The sequence below is a fragment of the Trichechus manatus genome, unplaced genomic scaffold, assembly GCF_000243295.1.
Source record: "Trichechus manatus latirostris isolate Lorelei unplaced genomic scaffold, TriManLat1.0 scaffold00052, whole genome shotgun sequence".
In the NCBI taxonomy this organism is placed as follows: domain Eukaryota; kingdom Metazoa; phylum Chordata; class Mammalia; order Sirenia; family Trichechidae; genus Trichechus; species Trichechus manatus.
This window is the reverse complement of record NW_004443988.1, coordinates 10,715,654-10,736,388: the sequence shown is the minus strand read 5'-3', so window position 1 is coordinate 10,736,388 and position 20,735 is coordinate 10,715,654. Positions and strand designations below refer to the sequence as shown.

The 20,735-nt window shown below is 42.8% G+C and overlaps 1 protein-coding gene across 1 annotated transcript in view; it reads left to right on the top strand.

Annotated features, from left to right (window-relative positions):
- ALK (ALK receptor tyrosine kinase) overlaps window positions 1-20,735 on the top strand; it is a 1,033,821-nt gene that overhangs the window by 302,093 nt on the left and 710,993 nt on the right. The window contains exon 2 of the mRNA XM_004377648.3: window positions 14,154-14,273. Within this exon, the coding sequence (XP_004377705.1) occupies window positions 14,154-14,273 (120 nt within the window). The remainder of the gene's footprint in view (window positions 1-14,153; window positions 14,274-20,735) is intronic.

Genomic DNA, 20,735 nt, shown 5'->3' with positions numbered 1-20,735 from the left:
GCTCCATGAGGCTGCTTTCTCGTACCACCTGTTTGCTGGTCTCCGATAGGAGTCCAAGATGGCGGATGCGCGCTGTGTTAGCTTGTAGGGGACCTTTGCATGAATCTCTCGTCGCTCTCCGTTTTCTGTCAGTTTTCTCACTCCATTTGGTGCTTGGCTGAGTTCTTTATCTCTTCATTTGATGTTTTAGGGTTTCAGGATTGTTGTTTTCTCTGTTTGGCTTAGTTTTTTGGATCTTTGCTGTGGAGGGATGGTGTGGTGCTTCTGCCTAGAGCGCCATTATTGAAGCTTTTTCACACCTCACCTTTCTTGTTGGTGAGATAGACCTGGGCTTTAATAGATCCCTGCCCTCTCCTGTCTCTCTGCCCTACCGTACTAGTTAACTAGTTCACCCTACTCTTCCACTTTAAGGCTTCAGCATAAGCATTAGTTTCTCAGACAAAATAAGATCCTTGAACTGTAAACTCTAAAAGGGTGGTGTTTGATTCTGCTCACTATTGCATCCCAGCTTCCAAGGACAGAGTTTGGCACGCAGGAGATGCTCAGTAAATATTAACTGAATGAGTTAAATAGTCTTGGCTCCCCCTCAATTAATTATCAGTAAATTAATCAGTAAATGACAACAACATTAAAACAATAAAAGAGGGAATAAATGGCATAGGTATAGAACCTTCTAATGGAGAGGAAGGCAAGGCGATACCAAGTAATGGTGGACCCTTGGTGGGGTAGTAGACAGCAGTCCAATAGCCTCACAAATACGTGCAATGTTCCAATGTTTGTATGTATGTGAAGAGAGACACATGGTCTTATGAGGATTTTATTTCATCATTAAGACTTGGCTCCCCCTGTTTTGGCTCTGGGACCTTGAGAAAATTACTTAACTTCTCTGAGCCTCAGTTGGAAAACAGGAATAATAATGCCAAATTTGGAAAACTGTAGGACTTTTATGGGACAAGGCTTGTAAAATATTTAGTGTGAGGCCAGGCATATGTAATAGGCATACATGAAATATGTGAGCTTCCTTAGTTTTTTTTCATCCCAGAGTATTGCACAGAGAAATTTAAAGGTTTAAAGAAAAAAAAAAAAAAAAACACGTTTCCCTGTTTGTTTCTTCCTCCTCCTTCCTTCTTTATGACCTTCTTATGTGGTTGAGTGAGCCACAGAATGGAGGGTCAAAAGATTAGATTCTGAGCATTTCACTATCAAGGTGACCCTGAGTAAAGCATTCGCCCTTCCTGTGTCTGTGTCCTCATGTATATGATGTGGATAAATCGTCTTTACAGTCCCTCCTGACTCTCTCACTCTCCGCATCCCTCTCTGCATAAGAGCCAAGGGTGACATGACCACTGTTGTTCACAGTGCAAGATGAATGGGAGAAAAAAGGCCATGCAGCATCCGAATAGGGAAAAGCAAATCAAACCATTGTCCTCTCTATTTTAATACCAGATGAGTTTATTTTAGTAAGACAGGTTAAGAATGTTTTAAAATGTATTATCATGACAATACCCCTTAGTAACAGCACAAGTATTTCTAGTGTATCTTTCTTGAAAAGACCCTGAAGAGCTTTGTATATACTGTCTTATGAATTCTCTGAGCATCCCTAAAGTTGGATGGGAAAGCATAACGAGTTCTGGTTTATACGCAGAGAAAAAAAAGGTGAAGTTGCTTGCCAAAGACCATGCAGCACCATCATTGTCCCCTGAACCCAGGTCTCTGTCTATCATACCTGCTTGTTAGAGCATTCAGCTTCCACCCGCTGGAAAGGAATTCAGCCACGGATGACAGGTCTCTGTTCTGAGCAATGTGTTATTTCCAATCATGGTTTTCTGGAGGATAGACTCTTTTTCCTGAAATGAAAAGGATGACAAGTAGTTAAAGAGAGATAGAAAGGGCCAAAAGTTGGTAGAAAGTGTTCTGGCCCTCCCCTTCCATTTACCCCAAGCTTCCTTCCTATGGACAAGCCAAGGACCCAACTCAAGGACCCCAGATGTCAGGTCTGGTGGTGGTTTCCCTGGAAACAGTGCTAACTGAGCCTGAGCCCTGGAGAGCTAACTGCTCTCACTGAAGGTGTATGTTTCTAGGTCACCTTCCTGGTTGCCCTGAAGGGAGTCTGTCGTATTCAGTTAGGAGAAAGCTGCAGGCATCTGCGATCTGATCAGTCTCTTTCTGCTGTGTTAATTCAATGTCCTTGTCCTCCAGGGGAATCAACATCATCTCCAAGATGTAAGGTGTTGGAAAGTGGCATTTCTGGTTGGTTTATACATCAAGGTTCCTCAGTGGGATGTGCTATCCTCCTACCACCAGCCATGTGACCTTGGGGTAGGGCAGTTGTGTTTTCTGAGCCTCAATCTTTTCATCTGTAAGAGAGGTTAACTAATAGGGTTATTGTAAGAATTAAAGGAGTTGATGGCTCTGAAAGCCATCTGTGAACCATAAAATTACTGTGAGTATGTAAGCACAGTAGTTGTATCCACTCTTCTGTCCTGGAGCTCCCTGCTTCTTATGAAAACAAGCCACGTCCTCACCAGGGGTCTCTCGGGTAATGTGACTTCCCGACTTGAAATTCAGGTCAAGATAAGAGCTGGTTCTCCCAGAGAAATTTGAGGCCTCTTGTCCAACATACAAGAGACTACTGGGCCTGCTGGCAGGTGATTGTCCTGCAAGCTCTTCCTTGCTCCAAAAAAGAAAGGTCTTTTGTTTATGGACTTGATTATATAGGCCTCTCAGTCTTTGTGTTGCTTTCAGTACATTAATTATTTAGTACCTGGCAAAGCTCTCTGAGATCACAAGATGAAAGACGTGGTGGCAGTTCAAAGTCTTTCTTTTGATCGTTATTCTAGTCAACATATTCTGAGGGGAGAAAATAGATCACAGTGGAGTAAATTTTATAAAGAGTAGAGTAGAAGCCACAGAAATGAACTCAAAACAGATAGTTGTACTGTCCTGTTCATGGACACTTTCAGGCCTAGGGCATGGGGGATGGTGTAGTATTAACAGTTAGGTCACCTGAAGAGTGACACCTCTCTCCAGTGCTATCTCAGATTAGTACAAATGTCAGTTAGTCTTCCACAGTCCCTTTAGCTTGCAGCCACGAGTCAGTCCACTCTGCAGTCACAGCCCATGATAGGTAGGGTCAATGCTAGAACACAGTTTCCAGGGCAAGAGAAGACTCTTACAGGGCTTACGGTCCAGTCAGGAGCAGCTTGCCTAGAAAATTGAGTTCCTGTCTGTTGTTGTTGTTAGCTGCCGTCAAGTTGGTGCCCAGGTTATGTTGACCTCATGCATGAGAGAATAAAATATTGTCCAGTTCTGCACCATCCTCATGATCAGTTGCAAATCAGACAACTGTGATCCATAGGGTTTTTATTGGCTCATTTTTAGAAGTATATCACCAGGCTTTTCATCCTAGTCTGTCATAGTCTAGAAGCTCTGCTGAAAGCTATTCAGCATCATAACAACATACAAGCCTCCACTGACAGGTGGTTGCCCATGAGGAATCAAACCAAGTGTCCATGGAAGGCAAGCGTTCTACTTTGTGGTGGGGTGTGAATGTGGTGGAGTGTGCACGGAAGGCAAGAACACTACCACTGAACAACCATTACCCCCGAGACCACCTCTAGATAGGTCAAAATATAGTGATTTGGGACTGTTGAAGAGAGACACATGTTCTGAAAGGGAGACATTAAATCTCTTGTTTCCTTCATTATCTGACTTTGGCTGTGAATTATGTGAGTCACTGGGGGTATGTATAGATATACTATCCTAACTGACAGAATAGGTCTAGGCCACTGACCTGGCCCTGAGCCTAATCCTATGAAGCTTGTGTACAGGAGATTGAACCCATGGGAAAAAAAAAATTTTTTTTCTTAATTTTCCTTTTCCTGATTTCTTTTAAGTCTGTGAGCAAAAAATATTTCAAAGTAAGTAACAGACTAGAAGCTTGATATGTGTGAGTAAATTTAATGTATTTTTATTATCCGTTGTATGAACAACCAAGGTAGCTTGAAAACCATGTTTGATGAATTACCTAAATGCCACTGTCCTAGTGTCATAAGCCATAGTGGTTAAGAAGGTAGAAGGGCTCTGTTCAAGTTTTGTTGGGGCCCACTTTGAATCCCAGTTCAACTGTTCTGACTGGGCTCTAACCTCAGGGAGGAAAGTGGACCTCGGGAGGGGAAATTTAGGTTAGGTCTTTAAGAGAGGATAGGATTTAGGAAAGTGGGGGTAGGAAGGACACTCTGGGCAGAGGTTAGCTTGGGCAAAAGTTTGGAGACTGAGGTGCAATGAGGATTACACATCCCAGAATGTGAAAGGATTCTGAGTGGGAAATAAAGCTGAAAAACCAAGTAGAGGCCCAATTGTGAGGGCTTCAAATTTACAGGCAGTCCCTGGATTATGAATGAATTTCATTCCTAAATCTGTCTTTAAGTCAAATTTGTATGTAAGTAGGAATAGTTAGGTATGGTTAGTATCTAACATCAGTCAAATATTTGTTTGGTATATAGTGTACCCTTCTATGCATAAAAAATCAACAGAGAAACTCTTCCAGATACACTAAAATATCTTTAACATAATAATACAGTAATAATAATGTTTCGATGCACGTCACAGAGTAGCACCCATTTATTATTATGAACCTTTGTATGTACCCCAGATTTGTAATATAATAGGCTTTACAGGGGTTAGTTTGTAACTATGGGTTGTACGTGAGTCAGACGTTCTCAACCCGGGGACTGCCTGTATAAGTTTTGCAATTTCTTTTAAGAACCATTGTGATAACCTGCAGATAACCCACTCCCCACGGGCAGGGACCACGCTAACAAATTTTCTTTGTATTGCCCTCAATCTTCTTTAGTGTTGAGCCTTGGGGATAAGTGCCTGCTTTTATTGACTGACAGGTTAGGTTTCCATCACTGAGATGGTTTACTCAATACATGGGTATTTCTGGGATTGAGGAGAGGCAAAAAACACCTATTGAAACTGGGACTTTCAACTGTACGAATGAACATTATGCAAAATAGTAATTTTTGCTTCAGGATTTGCTTTAAGAAGAGAGAGCACAAACATTGCTGGCAGGGTAGGAGGCGGGCTTAGAGGAAGGTGAGGTGGAGTGGGGGCTGTATAACTCCATTCACATTCCTCCCTTGACACTAAGAGCTCCTCTTTGAATGAGCCAGCTGGAATGAGTGTGAAAGAGACCATGAAGAACAAAATGTGCCTGAACTGGAGGGGGCCTTCGCCAACAGCCAGTTCAACCCTCTCATTCTCCCGGTCTAGGGGAGGTGTGGGGCGTTTTCTGTGTTGAGGACAGAGCTTGCCCTTTCCAAAGGGCACATCTGCTAACTCTTCCTTTCACTCCTCTGCAAATCATATCTTTGTTAATTTCCAACTAAATTAACTGCCTATTACAACTCCAGTATCACCGCTAAACCCAGTAGTCATATAAATTCACCAAGAACAAGTCTCTTTGACTGAACAGGTGTGTGCTCAGCCCAGTGAATGCCGAAATCATTTCTCTTTGGCTGCCCATTCCAGAGGCCTGCCCTGTGTGCCCCACCTTGCAGTGTCTGCTCACCACCACATGACATCGGGCGGTTATTTATTTAAGCTTTGTTTCATGTGACACAAAATCATTGTAAATAATGCATTATTAAGCGTGTTTTCCAATAAAGGAGGAAAAAAACTAGCAGGCTGTCACTGATCGCTTTACTGTTGGAAGGAAAATTAAGTAAAACGTGTACAAGACAAAGCAGAAACAGTTCCAAGAAGTATTTAGAATAGAAGCATTTGTTACGTTTGATTGACATGGGTTTGTAAAACATGCTTGCTAGTGAACCCAGGACATTGATGTAAATAACCATCACACACATAGTTCTTTGTTATTTATACTGACATGGGTATGATATACTCACTGTATAATGTACAGTGACTTAGGAAACAGCAGACACACAGTGAGGCATGTAAAAATATAAGACTAGAAATGAAGACACAGCCAACTGGCTGGAATTTGGGCACTAGAGATCACGGGCAGTTGGCAAAGTCAACAATTAACTAGCGAATTACAGAGAAGCAGCTCCTTGAGGGCACTTTTAATTTTTGGACATTGTATTTATTGACACAAGACCCTCAAGACAGAGAAAAGGGACCAAGAGTCCCATTCATTTTGGATTCTAAAACAGAGATGGAAGTATAAAACTTCCAGAATTCTATGACTGATATTCAAAGAGTATATCATGCACACATTGTCTCATCTGGCCCTAACAAAACCCTGAGAGTTGGTAGAGTATGTATTATTCTCATTTTTATCATCATTCTCAGAAAGTTGAGGTTCTGCAGAGGATGAAATTAGCTTGAAGTTAAACAGCTAGTAAGCACCAGAGCTAATAATTTTCTCTAGGTCTCTGGTTTCATTCATTCAACAAATATTTATTGAGTGCCTACTATGTGCTAGGCATGAGAACATAGCAGTGACTAGTAGGAGGCTCACAATAATCAAATGAGCATATATAATACATACAATATACATAAGAAGAAATATAAGGCAGGGTACAGGGACACAGAGTGTCTGAGAGGGAGTACTATTTCCAACAGGATGATCAGGAAGTTCCTTCTGAGGAGGTGACATTTGGGCAGAGACTTTATTTAGGGAGGGGTTGACCATGCTCCTCTGAAGTGAAGAGCTTTCCAGGGTGAGAGAAGCGTAAGTATGAAGGCCCTGAAGTGGGAATGTGCTTGGTGAGTTTGAGGAATAGCAATGAGGCCTGTGGGGCTGGAGCAAGGTAAATATAGTTGGAAATGAGATGAGAGAGAAACCAGGGTTTTGAGAGCGAGGTCCTGGTAAGGAATTTGAAACCTATTTTAAGGCTGAAGGCCCAATCTAGCTGCTGTGGAGAAGATACTGAAAGCAGAGAGAGCAGCCAAGAGCTTATTGCAGTAGTAGACATGAGAGATGATGGGAGAAAAGATGAGACGGGGTAAAATTCAGTAGAATGAACAAGATTTATTAATGAACTGATGTGGGCTGCAAGGAAAAGAAAGATATTAAGGATTACTCCTTGGTTATTGGCTTAAGCACATGGATAAATATTATTACCTTCTAAAATGGGGAACACTTAGGGTTTAGGTGGAGGGAAACCCAGTGTTTAGTTTTGCACATTTAAGTTTGAGATACCTATTAGGCAATAAAACAGAGATTTCAAATAAGCAGTTGGATATATAGCTTGGCATTCAGGAGAGAAGTTGGGTATGGAGATAATGCATTTAGGATCATCAATATACAGATGGTATTTAAAGTTATGAGACTGATAGAGAAGACTTAGGGAGTGTGTTTAGATGCAGAAGAGAAGAGGCCCGTGCTCCCCAACTTCTAACAATTATCAAATAATAAAACAAAGACACCCTCATAGAGTGAGACAGTACACAATACAGGGGAAACCAGCACAACTTGTACAAGGAAAGGTCATGGAAGCTCCATAGACACATCCAAACTCCCTGAGGGACTGAATTGCTGGGTGGAGGGCTGTGGGGACCATGGTCTCGGGGAACATCTAGCTCAATTGGCATAACACAGTTTATAAAGACAATGTTCTACAGTCTACCTTGGTGAGTAGCATCTGGGGTCTTAAAAGCCTGTGAGCAGCCATCTAAGACACTCCACTGGTCTCATCCCTTCGGGAGCAAGGGAGAATGAAGAGAACAGGCTACAAGGAAAAGATTAGTCCGAAGGACTAATGGACCACAGCTACCAAGACCTCCACCAGACTGAGTCCAGTACAGCTAGATGGTGCCCGGCTACCACCACTGACTGCTCTGACCAGGATCACAACAGAAGGTTCTGGACAGAGCTGGAGAAGGATGTAGAACATAATTCTAACTCACAAAAAAAAAGACCAGATTTACTGGCCTAAAGGAGACTGGAGAAACCTTGACAGTATGGCCCCCACACACCCTTTTAGCTCAGTGGTAAAGTCATTTCCGAGGTTCACCGTTTAGCCAGGGAATGGACAGCCCCATAAAACCAAATGGGACTAATGAAGCACAGCAGTCCAGGGACAAAGGCCAGAAGGCAGAAGGGGATAGGAAAGCTGGTGATAGGGAACCCAAGGTTGACCAAGGATAGTGTTGATGTGTTGTGAGGTTGTTAACCATTGTCATAGGGCAACATGTGTACTGTTAAATGAGAAACTATTTTGTTCTGTACGCCTTCATCTAAAGTGAGAATAGCAGCACAAATGGAAGAGCGTAGTCGATGTCACTGAACTGTGCATGTAGAAGTTTTTGAAATGGTGTATCTTTGGCTATGTATATTTTCACCAAAAAAAAAGGTCGAGAAGGGAGAGGATTGACATGTTGTGGGGTTGTTGACCAATGTCATAAAACAATATGTGTACTACTGTTTCATGAGAAACTATTTGTTCTGTAAGCCTTCACCTGAAGTACAATTAAAAAAAAAAAGTATTGCTTAAAAAAAAAATAAAAGACGCTCTCATAGAGTTACAATCTATCTACCTATATACATCATCTGTATCTGTCTTAGTTCTTTTCAGAGTGCCTTGGAGAGCTCTACATGGCATTTATCTTTCCCTTTTTGTGTTGTTTCTCTGTGCCTAATTTACTATTTTTATATCTCAAAAGTGAGTAGATTTAAGATACACCCAACACTGATATGGTCTCATTAACATAACATCCACAGGTATAGGAGTTAGGATTCCAACACATACTTTGGGGGCACACAATTCAATCCATAACACTGTCTATCTAACCTGAAGTTATTTACGTATCAGGCAAGAGAAAACCAGTGAAAAAATTCACTGGTAATTCTCTAAGGAAAAAAAATAGTCAGAGTTTTTTAAGCCTTCAGAAGGGGTTTATGCCAATTCAGAATTGAAAATCAGTACTTTGGATAGGGTAAAATCAGCTCATACATCTGTACATGCTTGGTTAAAACAAGTCCCCTTGTTCACTGGCCAGGAAAAAAATCTTCACTTAGGTCCAGCAAGGGTCTAATGTCTTGGGTTATTTGAAATTCATGATCATTAATCACCTTCAGGTGGTTGGAACCTCCATGATGAGTCACAATGTTCAGTAGCAAAATCTAGGCAAGTGCTGCCAGAAAGTAGAAATTTTTCCTTTTGTAGAGTCTGAAAAATGGAAGATCTGGCAAAGAAGAGCAAAAAGGACCTACCACTGCTACTGAAGTAGGAGGCAACCAAGGATTGTGTGGTAAACAAGATATGAGAAAAGTTTCCAAGAAGCAGGAGGGGTCAGCTAGGTCAAATACTGCTAAGAGATCTAGTAGCATGAGGACAGAAACTTCTCCATTGTATCTACAACTTGAGAGTCACTTGTATCCTTGACCAGTATGGTTCCAGTGGAATAGTGAAGACAGGCCTGATTTTATTGAGTTTAAGAGAAAGTGGGAGGCAAGAGAGTGGAGATAGGAGCATAGACAAACCCTTTAAGAGATTTAGCTGTAAAGGAAAGCAGAGTAACGGGACAGTGTCTGAAGAAGTGTGTGGGGGTCAAGGAAGTTTTTTATTGTTTTTAAGATGTCATATGTTTGCTGCTGAGCAAACTGTTTGGTAGACAGAAAAACTGATGATACAGAAGAAACAAGGGGTAATTGCAAGAATAAATTCTTGAGCAGGAACAAGATCAGCACCGAAGTGGAAAAGCTGGCACTACTTAAGAGTATGAACACCTCATCCATTATAAAAGGAGAAAATCCAAAAGCCAAACCCATTGCCATAGAGTCAATTCCGACTCATAGTCGACCCTTTAGGGCAAAGTAGAACTGCCCCCATAGGGCTTCCAAGGCTGTAATCTTTATAGAAGCAGACTGCCACGTGTTTCTCCCACAGAGCAGCTGGTGGGTTCAAACCACCAACCTTTCAGTTAGCAGCCGAGTGCTTCAGCACTGCACCACCAGGGCTCCTTCACAGCAAGAGAGAGGATACCAATATTCAAAAATTGGTACCAATATTCAAAAATTGGTAGATTTGCTTCTATATTCTCAATGAAATAAGAAACAAAGTCATTAGCTGAGAATGTGGAGGAATGAAGGGAATTGGAGGTGGAAGTGGTAACAGCAAGTGTGAAGAGAGCAGGAAGGTGGGCTGAGTAGGCCAGGAATGCAGTAGGATTGCTGTGCAGGCCTGCAGGTCCTCTTGAGGCTTGTGGTCATGAATTTAAAGTGAGACTTGTCATCATCGTTGTGTATTTTTATCCTAGTCACATTCAGCTGCTAGAGTAGAGAAGGCAGAGAGTTGGCCGTAACCTACTGGAAATTTTTTCAGTATAATTGTGAAGGAGGAAGGAGGCAAAGGAATTGAGGTTGTATGCAAAGGAGTCACCTGGATTGTAATGATGGACCTGGAATCTGAGCTCAGGACATGAGGCGGGTAATGCACAGTGACAAAATGGTAGCTGTAAGAAGTTGGACTTTTCTCTCTGCCTTTACACCCTGTGGTGCTTGGAAAGTTCTCAGACTATTATCAGAAAAAAAACAAAACAAAACCATTTTACTTGCAGCCAATCAATAATGCCCTTAGTACAGAGTGCATTTCTTTACTTTTCTCTCCTCAAGTGGCCATTTGGCCATCACAGGTCTGCCTGGGCACTTGGAAGCTCCTCCTTTCCCCTCCCCTTTCTTTATTACTCTTCCCTCAGAGTCCAAGGTTTACATACTTGAGCCAGCAAGCTTAATTCACAACTTTACCCCACAAATTTGTGTTGGTGAGGCCCATGTCCCTCTGGTTCCTCACATCTTCAGAATGGAGCATCAAAAAAACAACCTTCTTCCTGTTTACATGGACTGCTTCTCGTGGCATCACTTCTATTTATATTGGAAGACTCCCTTCCCACCAGGGATGAGAGTAGGGAGGGGTAAGGATCTGAAGGAAAATCCTCTTCACTTGGCACTTGTTAAATGCAGAAGCACTTTCTTCTCTGCGTTCTAAATTTACTGCACATTCTGATGAACTTTGACTAGAACTCACTTTAGTCCCAGAGTTTTGATTTTGGCAAACAGCTTCACCATGCAGGCTGTGCTTCTGTTGGTCTCTTCCTTCCCAGGTAAGGAGAACTTTCTTTCTGGTCGACCCCCCGTTAGCTCCCATCCTCATCCAGTTTATCATTCTACCCACCCTCCTATGGGTCAAGGTCGGACTCATGTCAGCCCAGCCTGCATGGCAGAAATGCTAGCGCTTCCTGCAGTCTAGTCCCATCCTCTTGCTGCCTCATATCCAGGAAAAGTTAATGCCATTCCCAAATTGTAAGGTTAAGAAAAATGACATCACTTGGAAACAAAATATAGCCTAGGCCTGATCTTCCTGTCACTTCAAAATTACTTAAACTTTAGGCTAAGCTGATGACTCAGACAGAGATGTCAGTTTATATTCACATGGAATCACTGTCAGATTCCTCCCAGGCCCTTCACACCATGCCCTATTCTGGGGCATAAGCAGTGGTGACCTAGCCCTTGCCATATGGGAGCCCCGGCAGGCCCTGTAGAGATCCCAGCCCCACCCCACACTACTTCATGGGGGTCTGTGTGGGGTGTTGATGGAGCATGGCCATTAGTTGTCTCGCTCATCTCCTGCCAATGGCTGTGTGGCCTCAGTCAAGGCATGAAGACAAATTTATTGTACTTATTCATAAGGTCATTGTCAGACATACGTAAAGTTACACATTCAAGGTACTTAGTATAGTGCCTGGCCCATATGTGCTCAATAACCCTGTTGCCATTGAGTCGATTCTGACTCTTAGTGACCCTTTAGGACAGAGTAAAACTGCTCCATAGGGTTTCCAAGGAGCAACTGGTGGACTTGAACTGCCGACCTTTTGGTTAGCAGCCAAACACCTAAGCACAGTGCCACCAGGGCTCCATGTGCTCAATACATATTATTGTGCTCAATACATATTATTAATTTAAAAAATAAGTCTAATAACTCAACCATGCCCCTGTGCAGACCTATATGACCTTGGGCTTGATCTCTGAGCTCCATTGTTCATATATAAAACTAGGCTAATACTATCCACCTTTCAGAGTTGATGTGAGGGTGAATGAGATGGCTTCTCTCTGTAAGTCACTAGCATAGCTTCTGGACCTTTCAGGACATCATCTCCCAGCCATTTGGTAGAAATGCTACCAGAAATATGTATCTGGGCACCGACATTTTCAATTCCAGTCTCTTTAGTCAGATGTGGGGAAAAAACTTGAAAATAGTTTCTACAGACCCAGGAGCCACTACTTCCAACTGAAATCTTTGGAAGGCAGAGATAAGAATATTCCTTTTAGAAAGTAGACTGTAGAATTCCATCCTGTTCCAGCTGCAGGGGCATGTGGTCCTGTGGTCAGTTTCACCTACATGCAGCAGCCGTGGATACAATAGCGCCGGAGTCTGGAAATATGAGCTGCCATGCCACCCAGGGCAGTGACTTACTGAAAATGTGTGGAGTGGTGTGGATACTAAAAGGGGATTGGAAGCAGGAAAACAAGGCCTGGAGGAGCAGGTTCTAGGGGAGATGTGGAAGAAACTGCACTGCAGATAGGCTACAAAAATGTTTTTGCTACTGCTGCTTCTTTTTCTTCTTCTTTCTCAATGTCTTTCTTCACAAAGTCACTCTGGGTGGTTTAACAGTTACTTTACAGTAACAATGGAGACCTGCTGGAGCAGTAGTTAAGAGCTCGGCTACTAATCAAGAGGTCAGCAGTTCGAATCCACCAGCAGCTCCTTGGAAACCCTATGGGGCAGTTCTACTCTGTCCTATTAGGTTGCTATAAGTCAGAATTGACTCGATAGCAGTAGGTTCACTTTGGTTTTTGGTATTAGAGTAGCAAAGGAGTCCCTGGTTGATATAAATGGTTCAGTGCTTGACTACCCACCTAAAGGTGGGAGATTAGAGTCCATGCAAAGATGCCTCAGAAGAAAGGCCTAGTGATCTACTTCCAAAAAATCAGCAATTGAAAACCCTATGGAGCACAGTTCTACTCTGACACACATGGGCTCTCCGTGAATGGAGTTGACTCAATGGCAACTGGTTGCTGGATTACAGTAGCAAACCAGCCCACTCATGGTAAAACGTGCCCTTTCGGAGCCAAGCAAAACTGGGTTCAATTTCTGATTCCATCATTTGCCTGTCTGAGCCTTAGCTGTTCCATCGTACAATGAAGATGATAATACCTATCTTAGGGAGTCATTGTGACTATCAAGTGAAATTGTTTGGATAAAAAGCCCAGCACAGTGCCTGGCCCATGGAAGCTTCAGAAGAAGTTCCTTCCCTTCCTCCCCTGCTCCTTGAGCTAAATCTTAAGTCTTGATACACATCTATCTACTAAATAGAACTGATTCTTAAATCCTTCCATCTTTAACAGAAAAACATTTGCATTCCATAAAACACTGGCAAATAGTGATGGAGTTGGGGATTTTCTGGGAAGAACTGCATAAGAGCATGCAGCCTGTGTTCATTTGATTTGTAGATATTTCGTAATTACTTTTCACCACACAAAAACCACTTGTAATGTTAAGGAGAGGAATAATGCTGCTTTTGCTGCTTTTCTCTCAACCCTTCTTTCTCTCATGCAAATCAGAAACATTAATCCTTTGTGGCTCCCTGGCCTCTTGGCTATGAGAAAACCTGTCACCTAGGTTTTCCCCCCTTGAAAATAACATAATTGTCAAGAACTCATAACTTCTGAGTGCAATTTCAGCCCTCTCATTGATAAGGTAATAACCCAAGCAAACAACATTAGATGAAGTTACAAGTCTGAACATAAAGTAGAGATGGAAGTCATTATTTGGACAAGATGAATTGAAGTTCTCTATAAAGTTGCACAAATTCTTACAGGCAGACTCAATTTTGGATAGAGCTATTAGACTAAGCCATTTTCTAGTTCATCTCCCAGAGATCCTCAGCATATCCTTGTTCACAACACAGAGACTTCTTAGATCTGACTGCTCTTCATAGAAAATATGCATCGAGGTCCTGAAGTCAATTCAATCTACTAGTGGCTCAGTCTTATTTTCCCCGCAGCTTCAGTGGGCATCACGAAAGTCCTTTGTGGACTTCCTGAATAACTGATATTGAGGAAAAGCTAAAAGACACATCCTAAGCATGTGGATCAGAATTCTTTTCTTTGTTTTTATGTCCAGGTCACAGCTCCTTCAAGTCACCAACAGGCATGCCTTCTCCTCCTTCTGATTCTTTTGCATGGAATCTAACCTGGATAATGAAAGATTCCTTCCCTTTCCTGTCTCACCGCAGTCGATATGGTAAGTATATTTTTTATTGTTATTTACTATGTGCTATCTCCAGCTCATAATTAAGGAAGCTGAGAGTTTGTGTTAGTGATGCCTAGCTCTCCAGGGATCCCTTAGCCTATATGCAGAGGAAGTCTTTCTGTATTTTCTGTCTCCCAACGGCATCAAACCCACAAGAGCCCTCCACCCAGGCCTGGCCTCTCCAGACTGATTGCTTCCTTCTGTATCTTGGAGGAAGCCAAGGGCTTTGTTGCTTCCATGTCCCATATCCCATCCTCCCAGTCTTTCTGGTCTATGGTATTTTTGACATCCCTTTCTCAATCATTAGATACAATGATTGTTTGCATTTTGACTGTGTCTTTCTAGATACAGGGTTCTAACCCACAAGTGATTCTAACCATGTGATCTCTGGAGCAGGGAGTGTTAGTAAGGGGCCACTTGTCTTCCAGGGTTCCTGACATTTGGGTAGCTGCTTAAAGGAACTTAGATATTACTTTAGCCCATTTGATTCTGCAACAACCTTGGAGGTGAGGAGGTCAGGTCTCATTCTGGTTTTACAAATGCAGAACTGAGCTTGAAAAGATCGTACAGAGAGGGTTACCTAACTACTAAGCCAGAGTTCTTCCTGTAAGTGTGATTTTCTTCCAGCCTTTTCCCAAACAGGCTAGGTCTTGTCCAGGAAGCCCTTCCAAAAAACCCATTGTTGTCGAGTCAGTTCCAACCCCTCGCAACCGTGGAGCAAACTGCCCCATAGGCTTTCCAAGGCTATATAATCTTTACGGACGCAGACTGCCACATCTTTTTCCCGCAAAGAGGTTGGAGGATTCGAAGTGCCAAGCGCTTAACCACTATGCCACCAGGGCTCTTTAGGAAGCCCTCTGGGAGGCCATATGTACATGATGTTGTTGCTGTGTGAGGTTGAATTGATTTCGACTCGTACTAACCCTATATAACAAGGTAGAACTGCCCCATAGGGTTTCCTAAACTGTAATCTTTATGGGAGCAGGTCGCTAGGTCTTTTCTCTCACAGAGTCACTGGTGGGTTCAAACTGCTGACTTTTTGGTTAGTAGCTAAACTTTTAACCATTGCACCACCAGGGCTCCTTGTACATGGTATAGAATTTCCCATTCTCAGCATTCATCCTAACAGCTCGCAGGAGCTGGGTCTCTGCAGAGGAAAGAGCAGGCTTGGAAGCAGCTGACGTGTTTCCAGGAAAATATTTTTCCTTCTCTTGAACCCCATGAGGGCAGAGGCTATGCTGTGTTTGCTCACCATTTTATCCTACCACCCACGAAGTTGTCTTAAAGACTTGTGGAATGCAGAATGGATGCAGAAGGCCTCCAGGGGTGGAACTCACATCAGGCCCCATTCAATTAGGTACTTGTGAACGCGGCCCGGCACTAAGTTCTAGACTCTCCTCTGGCACAGTTACTTATTTCTGCTACTCAGTCTCTGCCCTTGGGACTGAGATATTTAAAATGCACCTAACAGACATCTCCCAGACACTGTAGGAAAACTCCTAGCCCAAAACCTGTTGCTCCTCAGCTATTAAAGCAGTTAGTCTTGGTTCATATTAACTATACCTTTTATTCCGAACTTAAAAAAACAAAATGCATCAAAAACCATAGGGACTGTAGTATGTGCTGGGTTGCTTCTTGCTTCTCATAAGTACCTCCAGGAGCAGATGAGCATCAGTAGTCCTCCAGAGATTCCAGATAAGAATTACTTCTTGATTTTATTTAAGCGAGACACCGAGTGTCATCTTATCATAAGGGCAAGCGTCTATAAATAATTGAAATCTGGTCCTTTGTATTATTACTGCTTTATACTTGTGATACACCTGGTCTTTGGATAACATGCTTGCATTGGCTCTCAAAGTCACTCAGTATCTCCACAGGATGACAACTTTAATAAAATGCAGGATGTCCAAAAAAGGCAGGCCTTTCTCCTGCATGCCACAGAAGGCAACTCATTTGCTCCCTGGGGAACACTCTGAAAGAGGTTACAGGTTTAAAGGAGAAAATCACTGGAGTTTATTAAGCTGCTACTCTTCGTTTGACCTTGGTAAACCTACATCCTCTTCGTGGGCTCTTACCTGTAAATGAGAGTGGAGTGGAGTGCCCCCTGGGGCAAAGGAGTCGACGTGGATGACTTCCAAGATCCCCTTCAGACTCTCCTTGTACATCGAATCCTCATGATTTCCTTTCTTGGCAGAGAACAGGACCCAAACCATTGACCAATACTGCCCAAACACTGGATAAGGGTGCCAGAATCAGCACCACTAACACTGTTGAATCTCAAGGAAAAGAAGAGCTGATTCTTGACTGGTGTTTCTTGACTGAGTGTGGTGTTAATTTCAGAGCCTTGTCATCTTCCTACCATATTTAATTCAGCTGATGCTCAAAAAGACCCCTCTCAACCGCTGTGTGCCTGGCCCAGGCTAGATGCTGGAGATGATGCCAAGATGAATAAGATGCCCCTCTCTGCCCTCTCAAAGCACAGAAAACCAACTATCCAAACCCTTGGTCATAAAGTCAATTCCAACTCATGACAACCCTAGTGTTACAGAGTAGAACTATCCTCTATAGGGTTTTCTTGCTATAATCTTTACAGAAGCAGATTACCAGCCTTTCTTCCATGGCACTGCTGAGTGGGTTCAAACAACCAACCTTTAGGTTAATAGTTGACTGCAAACTGTTTGCACCACCCAGGGACGTTTCAGAGCTCATAGGTCAGAGAAATAATTCTGAGGTAGCTAGCCCATGGCCACACCACAAGAGTGACTCTGAGGGCTGACCACAGAAGTGTAGAGGTTGAGGCCTCTTCCCAAGACTTATTACAGAGCAAATTGAAAGTGGAGTTAAGGCCAAGATGCCTGTCCCCCTAAGGAGGTTTGTGAGGCTCAGTCCATGTGTCTATGAACCAAAGAGGCCGTCAGGCTCGTGGGTGATAAATCCATGTCTTTCAACTGCCGTGAAAGACATTTTAAGAAATGTTAACTACTTCATTAATTTTAAGGCTCAAACTTGGACAGATAAATTTGACTTGAAAATTGCTGCCTGAAGGGATAGTTGTTCAGATAGTGAGGAGGATCCAAGCCTTGGGAAGTCAGTGTGGGCACTTATAGGCTGTAGCTCCAAGCTTGGCTGTCTGTCTTAACCTGCCTTCTAGAAGGGGAGGCGAGAGGGACAGAAGAGGAGGGATCATCAACCGGATCACTGGTATCTTGATGGACAGCAGCAAGCTGTCCTCTCAGCCCAGCTGTCCAGTCCTGAGTTAAGCATGGCTTTCTTCTTACCAGTGTTTTATGAGAAGACATGAGGTAGAGAGAGGCTAATAAGATTTACTTACCTCCAGCCTATAATTATCTGCTTGAGGAAAAAGTTTGACCTACCTTTTTGAAGGCTCCCCATATTTCTTCCAATTTACACTGGGGTCTTTTATGTTGTGTAAAATATATTCTCTTCAGTGGCATTTGGTATCAGATTCCAGCTCTTTCTTATCTCTTGTCTTCAATGACAGGGCCACTAATTTCATCACTGACAAGCAGAGAGTGGCACATTCCTCCCCCAAGGCTTTGAAGGAAGGAGGACATCTAAAGAAAGATTTTTTTTCCCTTTTATCATCAGCTCTGGCGCCTTTAGACTTATTTATAGACTTGGCTAAAGGACTGGACTCTAACTATGTACCCAGACAAAAATCTGTTCCACCCAGCATCATCAGGTGCTGAGAGATTGAGGCCATTAAGGGCTTTAAAAGGGAGTTTTGATCACCTTGAGTTCTAGAACCATAGGGACAGACTGTATCCTTCCCAGCTTTTATTCATATTTACCCACTCTGGGCATGGAAGCAATAGGATCAACATTTTACACAGAATGACCAAAAGTTCTGCCCTGGATGAGGAAAGATAATTTTCATTTATTTAAAATAAATAAATAAAGTGTGATACTTTGCAAAATTTTTCACACTTATAGTTTTAATTTAAGTTCTGTTATATAATTGTGGTTGGTAGAGGTTATTTTATATCCAATTTTTATAGAAATATAAATTAAGGGCTGTCTTAGTTGTCTAGTGCTGCTATAACAGAAAATACCACAAGTGACTGGCTTTAACAAACAGAAATTTATTCTCTCACAGTCTAGTAGGCTAGAAGTCCAAATTCAGCACATCAGCTCCAGGGGAAGACTTTCTCTCTGTGTTGATTCTGGGGGAAGGTCCTCGTCATCAATCTTCCCTAGTCGAGGAGCTTCTCAGCACAGGGACTCTGGGTCCCAAGGACACACTATTCTCCTGGCTCTTGTTTCTTGGTGGTACAAGCTCCCCATGCTCACTTCTCTCTTTTACAGCTCAAAAGAGATTGATTTAAAACAATCTAATCTTGTAGACTGAGACCTGCATCATTAACATAACTGCCACTAATCCCACCTCATTAACATCATGAAAGAAAAACCCTTGCCGTCCAGTCGATTCCAACTCATAGTGACCATATAGGACAGAGTAGAACTGCCCCAGAGGACTTCCAAGGAGCGGCTGGTGGATTTGAACTGCCAACCTCTTGGGTAGCAGCCGAACGCTTAACCACTGTGCCACCAGGGCTCATAGAGGTAGGATTTACAACACTTAGGAAAATCACATCAGATGACAAAATGGTGGACAATCTGACAATACTGGGAATCATGGACTAGCCAAGTTGACACACATTTTGGGGGGATACAATTCAATCCATAACAGGGGCCAAAGGAGTTTATTAATGTGTTCCCAAGTTATGGAGCAGGTGAGCAGTTTGAAAAGACCAAACCCAGATATTTTAAAACCAAGTTGAGTGCTCTTTCTACCATATCACCAAGTTATTTCAAAGATGAACTTGCCCTCCATGGGCAGAACGCTCAGTTCTTGGATGACCTGATCTTTGGACTAAATGACCAGTCTGATAGCCAAGATCCTGGGCAGCTTTAGGACCAAGACTCAATGTCCCCAAACTGAGACTGTCCTAGGTAGGCTGAGTAATTCACCTCTTTCTAATGATGGATGTAAGTCCCCCACACCCTGCCAGACACTACCAGCAGTTTTGTCCTCTTTCCCATCTCTTCTTCCCACTCTGCATTACGGTCCTCATCCTTCCAGCTCTCCAAGGTCCTGAACCCCATTATTGTTGTTAGCTGTCCTTGAGTCGACTCTGACTCATGATAACCCCATGTACAACATAACAAAATGTTGCCTGGTCCTGTGCCATCTTCACAATCAATGGTATGCTCAAGTCCATTGTTGCAGCCACAGTGGATTTTGAATGCCTTCCAACCTAGGGGACTCATCTTCCAGCACTGTATCGAACAATATTCTGTTGTGATCCATGGGGTTTTCATTGGCTAATTTTCAGTAGATCACCAGGCCTTTCTTACTAGTCTATCTTAGTTTGGAAGCTCTGCTCAAACCTGCCCACAGTGGGTGACCCTGTTAGTATTTGAAATACCAGTGGCATAGCTTCTAATATCATAGCAACAGGCACACCGCCACAGTACAAGACACTGACAGATGAGAGGTGGTAACTAAACACTGACTCCTGGAAAAAAAAAAATCCCTCCCTAAATCCCAACATCAGAACACAAGAAAGCTAATGTTTGGCTTTAAATAAAATTCTACTAAACCTTTAACTGCTTTCAAGTCCATGGGCACCCATACAATTTAGGGGCTGGAGCTTTCGGACAGAAAGAAAAATTAAAATTTTAATTACTTTCCATGCCACCACCACTACCACCAGTCCTGTTAATGTATCAATTTCTTTGATTAAAGATTGGGTAAACTAAATATATCTCTCTAAAGATTTATATATATCTACCACAGAATCAAAAATGGAAAACAAAAGTCCTTCCAGCCCCCTGTGGGTTTGTTTCCTAGCTCTGGCAGGAAGTCAGTTTGATCACATTTCTGAAATTACATATTTAATGTGGCTGGCCCTGATCTGCCATTCAAGCCCTCAGAAGCCTGGCGTCAGTGAAAAGCAACTCCCAGCTCCTTTGTGGTCCATTGTCAGGGCTAAAAGCTTTCCTACCAACTCCTCTGCCCCTGACAGGCCAGGCCCTTTTTGTGTTCTCTTTCAGCCCCACTCCACTGGGGTGGGGAGTCATGTTCTCTCTTGGTCCATGCTTCTATATTTTTATCTACAACACAGTATCCAAACAGTCTCTGGATGCCTTCACTAAAAAGGCTGAGTCCTAAAGGGGACAGCCATCCTAGCAGTCACTCAAAACAGAGGCTCAGAGAGCATTTGTCACCTTGAGGGTACGCTGGGACAGATGAACTCAATCCATCGACATTAAATACAAAGCAGCTTGGCTTAGGTGTTTTGAGGAGGGACATTTTTAAAATGTTCCATTTGGTTATATACATTTAAAAAGAAGATGCAGAAAGCCATTCAATAAATCAAAAACCAAATCAGGACTTCCGGCAAAATGGCGCTCTAGGCAGAAGCACCA